The sequence below is a fragment of the Carlito syrichta genome, unplaced genomic scaffold, assembly GCF_000164805.1.
Source record: "Carlito syrichta isolate Samal-C Ts95f unplaced genomic scaffold, Tarsius_syrichta-2.0.1 Scaffold90671, whole genome shotgun sequence".
Lineage (NCBI taxonomy): Eukaryota > Metazoa > Chordata > Mammalia > Primates > Tarsiidae > Carlito > Carlito syrichta.
This window is the reverse complement of record NW_007034767.1, coordinates 23357-34392: the sequence shown is the minus strand read 5'-3', so window position 1 is coordinate 34392 and position 11036 is coordinate 23357. Positions and strand designations below refer to the sequence as shown.

Below are 11036 nucleotides of genomic sequence, written 5' to 3'. Positions count from 1 at the left end.
GAAGGATCGCTGGAGCCCAGCAGGTTGAGGCTGCAGTGGCCGGGAGCGGCCACTGCACACTAGTCTGGGCGACAGAGTGAGAGTCCAACTCAAAAAAAAAGAAAAATGTCGCCGGGCACAGTGGCTCACGCCTGTAATCGCAGCACTTTGAGAGGCAGAAGTGAGAGAATTGCCTGAGCTCACAGGTTCAAGATCAGCCTGAGCAACATGGTGAGACCTTGTCTCTACAATCAATCAGAAAATTAGCTGGGCATGGTGGCACACGCCTGTAGTTTCAGCTACTTGGAAGGCTGAAGCGGAAGGATCACCTGAACCCAGCAGGTCGAGGCTTCGGTGGCCATAAGCATGCTACTGCACTCCAGCCTGGGCGACAGTGAGACTCTGACTCAAAAAAAAAAAAAAAGAAAAGAAAGAAAAACGCTTTAAAAACAAATAACTAATTAATTAATTGGTGCTCATGTCCCTTCCAGCCTTCTTTCTCTTTCTGCCTCTTCTTCTGACTTAAAACATTTCAGAATTTCATAACCATTAACAGGTGTGAGAGTTTCCCAAATTTCTGAAGCCTAGAATGACAAGTCCACAGGCTAACAACATATTTATTTTGGGCAGAGAAATCAGATTTTCCTCCCAGTTTCTTCCATCAATCACCATTGCTATGATAAACAATAAAAACAGAGACTGACTTCCTCAAATTTCTACTCTGCTTAAAAGCCAACAACACACAACTACAGGCAGAGACCCACGTGGGTTCAGGTAAGCTACATGTAAACAAGCCCACTGGAGTTAGTCAGCCCTGTGAATGCAGGGGTTTGAGAAAGAACCAGATCTGAGAACAACTGGAAGGATGACCAGAGCCATTCCCAAAAGCTGGAGACAAGCATGGAATGCTGCAGACACTGCCTACGCAATGTCTGACAAGCAGTAATGACACTCAGCAGCATGACGAGGCACACGTGCCACCCCAGCCAACTTCTAACCCGCCTGGGGACCGCTTGGGGCAGCCCACAGTGGGAGCCAAGGGGCTGCAGGGTTGGGTCACTCTTCTATTTTTGGAGCAGCCTATACTCCCCTCCGCCTCCGGGCCCACAAAGCCAGAGCAGGCAGGATGCCTGCTCAAGGAGAGAGACAGCATGCTCGTGATTCTCACTGCCAAGACAGGGCCCAAAGTTTGAGGGTGGTCTTCTCATGTAAACCCCCTGTCCTACTGAGCCTGAGCTAAATGAAAACCCCAAGCCCTACTCCCTACAAGAAAGTGCAAAACTCAACTTGGTCTCCATGTTGTATCCTATTTTGATCCAGTCATGGGACCCATGTTCTAATTGACCTACACACACAAAAAATCCTTCACGCAGGGTGGGAAGAGCTCATGCCGGCCTGCCGACTCGAGGAGTGTGGGTGGCACTATGGAAATCAGAAACCAGGAACGGAAGTTGCCTGGCAAGAGACAACAGTCATGAGGCTGGGAGGAAGGCAGGACTCAGGAGTCCCAGGTGCCCTGAAATGAGCTCCCATGTCCTCAGAAAGCTCTGGACCCAAAAGTCCTTTTTGGCTCTACTAGGCCAACACAATTAGTCTCCTAGCCTCTTTCTTCTCATTCAGACTCCCCAAAATGAGAGGCATACGGGGCTTCAGAGCACGTCCAATCCGAATCCCTCCTTTAAAGGGTAAGGAAACTGAGGCCCAAGGTCACACTGTGAGCGAGTGGCCAAGATAGGACCTGAGCCTGGCCCTAGGGACTTCAGCCCAGGGTTCTTCCCGGTAAATCCCGCAAGGTTCTAAACACCGTTCCCTTCCGGGTTCCCTTCATCTGTGACACCACCCTCACCTACCCAACCCTACAGCCCCAATTCCCACCCCATCGCCCCATCTCCGCAAAGCCTCGTGCTCGCCCCAACCGAGCTCCCTGCGGAGGGGATTCTCCCACGTGCTTCCCTCCAAGGCTCCCACCCACCCAATTCCTCCTTCCAGCCCCAGCCGGTGACGCGGCCCCGCCCCTCCTCCGAAACTGCACCCTCCTCCCCGCCGCACCCCGGCCCGGCACCCGGGCCCCGCCCGCGCGGAGGCTCCGCCCCCGCCGTCCCCCACCTCCCCGGCGGCTGCCCGCACGCCCCGACCCCTCACCGGTAAAGCCGCTTAGTGTGGAGGACCTTTGCTTCTGGCTCGCTGCTCTCCCCTGCGGGGGGGCCTTGGCTCATGGTGCCCGGGTCCGGGGGCGGCTCCCGGTCACAGACCCCCGCCACCCACCACTACCGCCACCACTGCCGTCTCCGGCCGCAGCAGCAGCAGCAACCACTGCCGCCGGCCCTGCTCGGCCGCCATCGCTGTGAGGCGGCTGCCTGCGACAGCTCCTCCTCCGCCTGTCAAATCTCGCGATGGCAGTCGCACAGGTGCGGGCCAGTGGCCGGCTGCTGCCAAATCTCGCGAGACTCGTTTTCCCTCCGGGGAAGTTGCCAGAACTAACTCTGGGCAGCATGGCCTCTTTCCAGCTTCTCCAAGCCCTTGCGAAAAACTTTATTGGCAAAGCTGTCAGAGGATGAACAGCAGACCCGGTGGGGCGGCCAGAGCGAAACGGGATCAGGGCAGGTGGGCTCACAACCAGGAGCGGGACCTTGCTTTGTCCTACAGTGGTCATCTGCTCCATCCTGCTGCCCCCTTTACCCTCCATCCCACCACGTTTGAGAATCTTTTTGATTACCGATCAGAATGACTCAACGGCCGGGCGCGATGGCTCACGCTTGTAATCCCAGTACTTTGGGAGGCCGAGGCGAGAGAATTGCCTGAGTCCAGGCGTTCGTGGCCAGCCTGGGCAACTTGGCGAGACCTCATCTCTACAATAAATCAAAAAATCAGCCGGGCTTGGTGGCGCGCGCCTGTAGTTCCAGCTATTTGGAAGACTGAGGTGGAAGGATCACCTGAATCCAGCAGGTGGAGGCGGCGGTGGCCGTGAGCGTGCCACTGCACTCCAGCCTGGATGATGAGAGTGAGACTCCGACTAAAAAAAAATGTGTGTGTGTGTGTGTGTGTGTGTGTGTGTATAAATTGTGGAGGAAAGAGAGAATTTGAGTATATATACATATATATATGTGTATATATATTCTTTTTTTTTCTTTTTAGTCGGAATCTCACTCTGTCACTCAGGCTGGAGGGCAGTCACCCCAGCATCGACTGTTGGGCTCCAGTGATCTTTCCACCTCAGCCTTCCAAGTAGCCACAACTGTAGACACACACTACCACACCTGAGTAATTTTTGATTTATTGTAGAGACGAGGTCTCGCCAAGTTGCCTGGGCTGGTCTCGAATCCGTGAGCTCAGGCAATCCCCTCACCTCGATCTCCCAAAGTGCTGGGATTACAGGCTGAGCCACCAAGCCCAGCCTCCTAATTATCTCTTAACAGTAAACCTAAGCTAAAAACAGGGTATTTTCGTGCCTATGTACACAGTGTAATAGGAACATAAATTCTCCTTCTACCTCTATGCTCCTGGCTCCAGCCACCCACCCTTTCTGTTCCTGAAACAGCTTAGTTCTTTCCCACTCATTGGCCTTTCACTTGCTGCTCCTGTGCCTGGAACACATATCCCTGATTTCCCATTAGGGCTCAGCTCAAATATCATCAAAGAGGACTTCCTTACTGAAATTGGCTAACTGGTTAAGTTATTGGGCTTCTTTATTATCTGGTATCCCAGTAGAACAGAAGCTCTTCAAGAGCAGAGACCTTGACTGTCACCTTGTTCTTGTCTGTGTCTGCCTAGAATAGTGCTTAGCTAATCATTGCTGTTTCATAAATATGTACTGAATGAATAAGTGTACAAATTCCATCTCTTTTCTGAGGATCCCAACCTCCTCCAAGCACCTTTTGGTACAGAAACTCATTCTTCCCCTTCTGCTTTCCGGAGCTGGGAGCTCTTAATACATTCCCGGTACCTAGAACGTGAACTTACTACCTCTATGTCCAGCTGCACCCCCACTTTCAGAAAGGATGACGTTCTCCTCTAATGCTTTTTCTGTCGGCAGATTCAGCAGGGCAGGGCCTGTCCCTTTAATCTGGGCCCCACCTGCTCTGGTCAGACAGGTTTGGAGACACAGGTAAAGGGAGGGAGACAAGAGAAATACTTGCAGAACCAGCAGAGAGCTGGGCAGCTCCTTCCCGGACGCTGGGGACCCTCCACCTCTCTCCAGATGGAAAGTAAGAGGGTGTCACGGGTCCAAACAGCAGGGGTAGGAGGGCCCTTGAGGAGACGAAGGAGGGGAACCAGCCTCATCCAGAAGCAGTGAGTGGGAGGGCAACAGAGAGGGGACAAAGACAGGCACGAAGGCATGATTAGACCTAAAAGTTGGGATGAACATTCCCAGGCGCTGCAGAGATGGATAAGGTGGGCTATTGAGGAGTTTGGACATTTCCAATTACTGATGAAAAAACAAGTTGCCTTGCAACTATCAGCTCGTTGGGACAGACATGTAGGCAATTCAGTGGTGTCACTTGGAAGCCAGGGGGGGTTCCAAGCAGGAATTTGCTGGGAGAAGGGGAGAGGGGATGGTGAACGGGCAGCTTCTCTGTCCACAGGAAGATCTTTGGTGGGAAAGAAACTCTTGGCACAAGTTCTAGACACCTTCTCTTCCTTCCATTCCTACATTAGAGTGGCCATGACCCCAGGGGTTTTGGTGGAGGAGGTTAGAAGGTGTGGGTGGGGGCTGACTAAGTCCACAGTGCCAGGGCCTGTGCCCCCTGACTCACCCTCTCCCGCTGGATGGCATTTGATGTCGAAAGGGTGCCTCCATTTCAGCTGCTCACTTCCCTCCCACCTCCCTCTGTTTCAACATCTTTCTCTGCACCAGACTCTCCCTAAGGTTTCATAAGGGGTTAAAGCCCATGAGGCCAGTCGCCCTGGAGAGTTCCAGTCGCCCTGGGGAGTTCCAGTTCTGTCGACCAGTCCTAAGGGTCAGAAGATGGTTTCTGACAGAGCTTTTCTCTGCTGCCTCCAGGATGACATGACCTTGTGGTAACCCCAGAACTGAGGACCCAGGATGACAGAACCCGAGACCCTGGCCCTGCTGGAAGTGAAAGGGTCTGAGGCTCCAGAGAAGAGCTCACCCCAGGCCTTGGTCCCCAATGGCCGGCAGCCAGAAGGGGAAGGTGGGGCTGAGTCCCCTGGAGTTGAGTCCCTCCGAGTGGGGTCTTCAACTGGGTCTCCCACGGCCACAGAGGGGGCTGAGGATGGTCTAGACAGCACAGTAAGCGAGGCTGCCACCTTGCCCTGGGGGACTGGCCCCCAACCCAGCGCTCCTTTCCCGGATCCCCCTGGCTGGCGGGACATTGAGCCTGAGCCCCTAGAGTCAGAGCCACCTACCAAGCTAGAGGAGCTGCCAGAAGATGACACCATCCTGCTGCCTGAGAAGGCGGGCCGTGCCTTCGTACCCATCGACCTACAATGCATTGAGCGGCGGCCCCAGGAAGACCTCACTGTGCGCTGTGAGGCAGGCGGGGGTGAACACCGGACCTTCGTGCCCGCCCGGACCACCCACCCCGAGCCCCCTGAGCGCAAGTGGGCCGAGGCAGTAGTGAGGCCGCCTGACCGGTCCTGTGGGGGCTGTGGGGGCTGTGGAGGCCGTGAGGGGCTGAGGGCCGTGGCCTCTGTAGGAGCTGCGCTCATCCTCTTCCCCTGCCTGCTGTATGGGGCATACGCCTTCCTGCCCTTCGACGCCCCACGGCTGCCCACCATGAGCTCCCGCCTGGTCTACACGCTGCGCTGCGGAGTCTTTGCGACCTTCCCCATTGTGCTGGGTGAGTCTGCACCCCGGGAGACGAAAGGGGGGGTCCGGGAAGCGGACTCGAGGAGGGCGGGGCCTGCCTGCCGGGCTTGGGAGCAGGGGGGTTTCCCTCCGGGCCTCCCCCGCCCGGCTCCCCCGCACGCCCATCTCCTCCCAGGACCACCTCCCCCGCAGCCTGGATCCCGTCCACCGTGAACCTGAACCTGCCCCCTGCGTGTCGCCGCCTATGCCCTTCCCATGCCTATTCTGATCCTGCGTGTCCCCCAACCTTGCCCAGGGCTCCTGGTGTACGGGCTGAGCCTGCTGTGCTTTTCTGCCCTCCGACCCTTTGGGGAACCACGGCGGGAGGTGGAGATACACCGGCGATACGTAGCCCAGTCGGTCCAGCTCTTCATCCTCTACTTCTTCAACCTGGCCGTGCTTTCCACCTACCTGCCCCAGGACACCCTCAAGCTGCTTCCCTTGCTCACTGGTCTCTTTGCCATCTCCCGGTGAGTTGGGGCTGGGTGGGGGCATGGGAGAGGTGATGGTGTAGAAGATCCAGGCATCTGAATGTCTGGGGGGCCCGGTCAAGGCCGTTCTGGATTTTACATCCACCCACCCAGTCACCCCACGTGTGCCCTAAGAGATAAGTGCGTTTTCTTTTCTTTTTTTTTTTTTAAGTTGGCGTCTCACTGTGTCAACCTTCTGGGCTCCGGCGATCCCTCCGCCTCAGCCTTCCAAGTAGCTGGAACTACAGGCGTGCGCTACCACACCCGGCTAATTTTTAAATTTATTGTAGAGAAGAGGTCTCACCAAGTTGCCCAGGCGGGTCTCGAACCCACAGGCTCAGGCAATCCACTCACCTCAGCCTCCCAAGGCGCGGGATTACAGGCTGAGCCACCAAGCCCAGCTGAGTGCGTTTTCTTTCTTGCACCTTACTGCACCTGGTCACTTGTATGTCTCCCCATAGGAAGTGGATTTCAGAGACGCACATACCAATGTAGAACTGGAAGTTTTCAGGTGTCATCTAGATCACTGTACACATTGCAGCCACCCCTCTGTGGCACTCCGGTTACATGGCTTTTTTAGTCTCCAGCTGAAGACCCCCATGACCAAACGTTCAATTCTTTTTTTTTTTTTGAGTTGGAGTCTCACTCTGTCACCCAGACTAGAGTGCAGTGGCCGCTACCAGCCACTGCAGCCTTGACCTGCTGGGCTCCGGCGATCCTTCCGCCTCAGCCTTCTGAGTAGCCGGAATTACAGGCATGTGCTACCACGCCCAGCTGATTTTCTGATTTATTGTAGAGATGAGGTCTCGCTGCCCAGGCAGGTCTCAAACCCGCGGGCTCAGGCAGTCCACTCACCTCAGCCTCCCAAAGGCGCGAGATTACAGGCTGAGCCACCGAGCCCAGCCAATTCTTTATAAAAAGCAGTCTGTGTCTGATATTTATTTATATATTTATTATTGAGTAAAAGTCTCACTCTGTTGCCCAGGCTGGAGTGCAGTGGCATGCTCACACCACTGCAGCCTCGACCTGCTGGGCTCAGGTGATCCTTTCGCTTCAGCCTTCCAAGTAGCTGGAACCACAGGAGCATACCACCACACACAGCTAATTTTAAAAATTGTTTTATTATTATTTTTGTCAGTGTCTCACTCTATTGCTCAGACCGGAGTGTAGTGGCATGCTCACAGCCACCATAGCCTTGACCTGCTGGCTTCAGGTGATCCTTCCGCCTCTGCCTTCCAAGTAGCTGTAACTACAGGCGTGTGCCACCATGCCCAGCTAATTTTTAAAAAATTTATTGTAGTGACAAGATCTTGCCATGTTGCCCTGGCTGGTCTTGAATTCGTGGGTTCAGGCAATCCTTTTGCTTCTGCCTCCCAAAGTGTTGGGATTATAGGTGTGAGCCACTGGGCCTGGCCTAATTTTTTGATTTATTGTAGAGACGAGATCTCACCAAATTGCTCAGGCTGGTCTCAAGCCCCTGGACTCAGACAATCCTCTTACCTCCGTCTCCCAAAGTGCTGAGATTACTGGTATTGAGGCACTGCACCTGGCTTATTTTTATTTTTTGCATTGGGTTCTCTCTCTGTCATCCAGGTTGGAGTGCAATGGCATCCCCTGACCTGGGCTCAGGTGATACTTCTTTCTCAGCCTTCCAAGTAGCTGGGACTATAGGTGCATGCCACCACAGTTAACTAATTTTTGATTTTTTTTTTGTAGAGATGAGGTCTCGTTATGTTTCCCAGGCTGGTCTTGAACCCCTGGACTCAAGCAGTCCTCCCACCTCGGTCTCCCAAAGTATTGAGATTTCAGGCATGAGCCACCATGCCCAGCCCTGTTTTCATTTTTAAAGGTCCTAATTGCTAGAAAGTTATTTATAGTGTTAAAAACTTCTGCCCTGACTCTGACCTCCAGAATCACCTATGACAAATTCAGATATTTGATGACAAGTGTCGATTCCCCCCACTGACACCCTGCTCCCTGAGTCTCTGCTTTACTAAGTAAGGATCTTTCACTGTCCTGGCTCCTTCCCTCTGGGCAGAAAATTCTCCTGCTTGTCAGTGGAGGCGCAAGGGGCTGGCCAAGGGTGCTGTCCTCTTCATACAAGCTGAGGTCACTTTAGCCTCCTGACAACCTCCTTACTCTCCTTCCATTCAGAATTTGCCATCACCTAAAATCCTTAAGGGCATTTTCACATGAATTACTACAGCTAAGGTACTTTTGAATTTCTGAACCCAAATGCAGGTCATTCCATTTTTCTCTAATACATTTCCTCTTGTTACTTTTGATACAAGATCCCTGGTATCTTTAATTGCTAGAATATTCATCCTATTGAGCTAAAATCAGTCTTCCTATCACTTCTGATTGTAGTCTAGCAATCAGTTGACCCACCAGCATCCTGACCATCACACAGCCTTGCATTTCCTCCCAGTAGATTTTCCCAAGATAACATGTTCCTGTTCAGGTAACTCTACCTCCCATCTCTGACTCTTGGGGAATACTGGGCTCAGACAGAAGTTGGCTTAAGCAGTACGAATCATCGGGGAGCTAAGGGAAGACTCAGCGATTGTCTGGTCCAGGCTTCCCATTTTACAGAGAGGAAATCACAACAGATTAGGGGAGAAGAGTTGCTCAGGTCCACTGGCAACAGTGGCAGGACTAGAATCCAGTCTTTTCCTTCTCCCATCCAGAGTCCTCTCTCCTCTACCAGAGGCAAGTTCTTTGAGTCGTTTGTGCATCGGTTTCATCATCTGTAATATGGAGTTGTTGTGAGGATTAAATGAGTTAATTCACGTAGCATGCTTACAACAACCTGGCACTTGGTAAGGCTCACTCTTCTGATGTTGTGCTGTTTTCTGGTGCAGTAGAGAAGCAGCAGTTACTTAGGTTCCTTCTCCATCACAGGTGGAAAGAGTAGTCAGTTGTGTATTAAGTGGTTCTTCATGTAGCAAGAGGAAGTTGCTTCTCGCTTCTTCCATTAAGGAGTGTGCATTTTGAGTGGACCTTCCAAGACGGAAAATATGCTTGTGACTGACATTGGTAGTGGAGGGGGTTACAAACAGACTTGGGTTTAAATCATGACTTTGTTTGCTATTTCCTTTTTTTTTTTTGGAGTTGGAGTCTCACTCTGTTGCCCAGGCTGGAGTGCAGTAGCACACTCACGGCCACTGCAGCCTCGACCTGCTGGGCACAGGTGATTCTTCCACCTCAGCCTTTCAAGTAGCTGGAACTACAGGCACACACCACCATGCTTGGCTTATTTCTTGATTTATTGTAGAGATGAGGCCTCGCCAAGTTGCCCAGGCTGGTCTCGAACCCGTGGGCTCATGCAATCCTCCTACCTCAGCCTCCCAAAGTGCTAGGATTATAGGCGTAAGCCACCACGCCTAGCTGGCTTTCCTAAATGTGAGACCTTGGACCAGTTTTACTTAGCCCCATTAGAATCTTAGTTTCTTCATCTGCAAAAGCATAAATACAATGAAACACATTGCAGCTGTAAATGAATTGGGAAACTGCTTATATGCTGATATAAAATGATCTCCAAGATATATTAAATGGGAAACAAAACCAACATGCAGAACGAGAGGGAAAAAGCCAGGTACAGTGGCTTATGCCTATAACCCCAGCACTTTGGAAGGCCGAGGCAAGAGGACTGTTTGAGCCCAGGAGTTCGAGACTAGGCTGGGCAACATAGTGAGACCTCAATTTTACAAAATAATATAAAAAAATTAGCTGGGCATTGTGATGTGCACCTGTTGTCCTTGCTTCTTCGGAAGCTGCACACTGGCCTGGGTAACAGAGCAAGACTCTGACTCAAAATATAATAAAATAAAATAAGAGGAAAAAGAGAAGACGACTTTGGACTGATATATGCATTTAAAAAATCACACACTGCACAAAAAACCATAATACTGGATGCCTGGCGTAGGGGAGGAGAATAGGGTGGGAATCAGTAAAAGGAGGAAGACATTTTACTATACTCATTTTTTTTTTGTGAGTCAGAGTCTCACTCTGTCGCCCAGGCTGGAGTGTAGTGGCATGCTCAAGGCCACGGCAGTCTCGACCTGCTGGGCTCCGGCGATCCTTCCGCCTCAGCCTTCCAAGTAGCTGAAACACAGGCACGCGCTACCACGCCCAGCTAATTTTGTTTTGTTTTGTTTTTTGAGTTGGAGTCTCACTCCATCGCCCAGACTGGAGTGCAGTGGCCGCTCCCGGCCACCGCAGCCTCGACCTGCTGGGCTCCGGCGATCCTTCCGCCTCAGCCTTCCAAGTAGCCGGAACTACAGGCACGCGCTACTCGCCCGGCTGATTTTTTGATTTATTGCAGAGATGAGGTCTTTTCAAGTTGCCCAGGCGGGTCTCGAACCCGCGGGCTCAGGCAATCCACTCACCTCAGCCTCCCAAAGGCGGGGGATTACAGGCTGAGCCACTGAGCCCGGCTAATTTTTTAATTTATTGTAGAGATGAGGTCTCGCCAAGTTGCCCAGGCTGGTCTCGAACCCCTCGAGCTCAGGCAGTCCTCTCGCCTGGGCCTTCCAAAGTGATAGGATTAAAGGCATGCTCACTGAATCTTGAACCATGTGAATGCTTATTGCCTACTTAAACATTTAGAGGGAGGGGAATAATATACTCATTCTCATAGAGATGTGGGGAAGTCAAAATTAATCAGTTACAGTAGTTGGCACTGTGCCAGGCGTATACTGAATGCATAAACTTTGGCTGTGGGTGTGGGTACCGGCCATACCCACCAACTCCGTCTTGCTCGCTCACTATGCCCCCCC

The 11036-nt window shown here is 52.4% G+C and overlaps 2 protein-coding genes across 4 annotated transcripts in view; one reads left to right on the top strand and one right to left on the bottom strand.

Moving 5' to 3' along the window:
- Positions 1 to 2408, bottom strand: part of SMG5 (SMG5, nonsense mediated mRNA decay factor) — a 34919-nt gene extending 32511 nt beyond the window's left edge. For all 3 annotated transcript variants that reach the window (XM_008059142.2, XM_021712819.1, XM_021712814.1), the window contains exon 1: positions 2122 to 2408. In XM_008059142.2, the coding sequence (XP_008057333.1) occupies positions 2122 to 2195 (74 nt within the window). In that variant the 5' untranslated portion in view covers positions 2196 to 2408. The remainder of the gene's footprint in view (positions 1 to 2121) is intronic.
- A 44-nt stretch (positions 2409 to 2452) lies between these two features.
- TMEM79 (transmembrane protein 79) overlaps positions 2453 to 11036 on the top strand; it is an 8991-nt gene continuing 407 nt past the window's right edge. The window contains exons 1-4 of the mRNA XM_021712840.1: positions 2453 to 2583; positions 4013 to 4184; positions 4982 to 5780; positions 6045 to 6258. Coding sequence (XP_021568515.1) covers positions 5024 to 5780; positions 6045 to 6258 — 971 coding nt within the window. The 5' untranslated portion in view covers positions 2453 to 2583; positions 4013 to 4184; positions 4982 to 5023. The remainder of the gene's footprint in view (positions 2584 to 4012; positions 4185 to 4981; positions 5781 to 6044; positions 6259 to 11036) is intronic.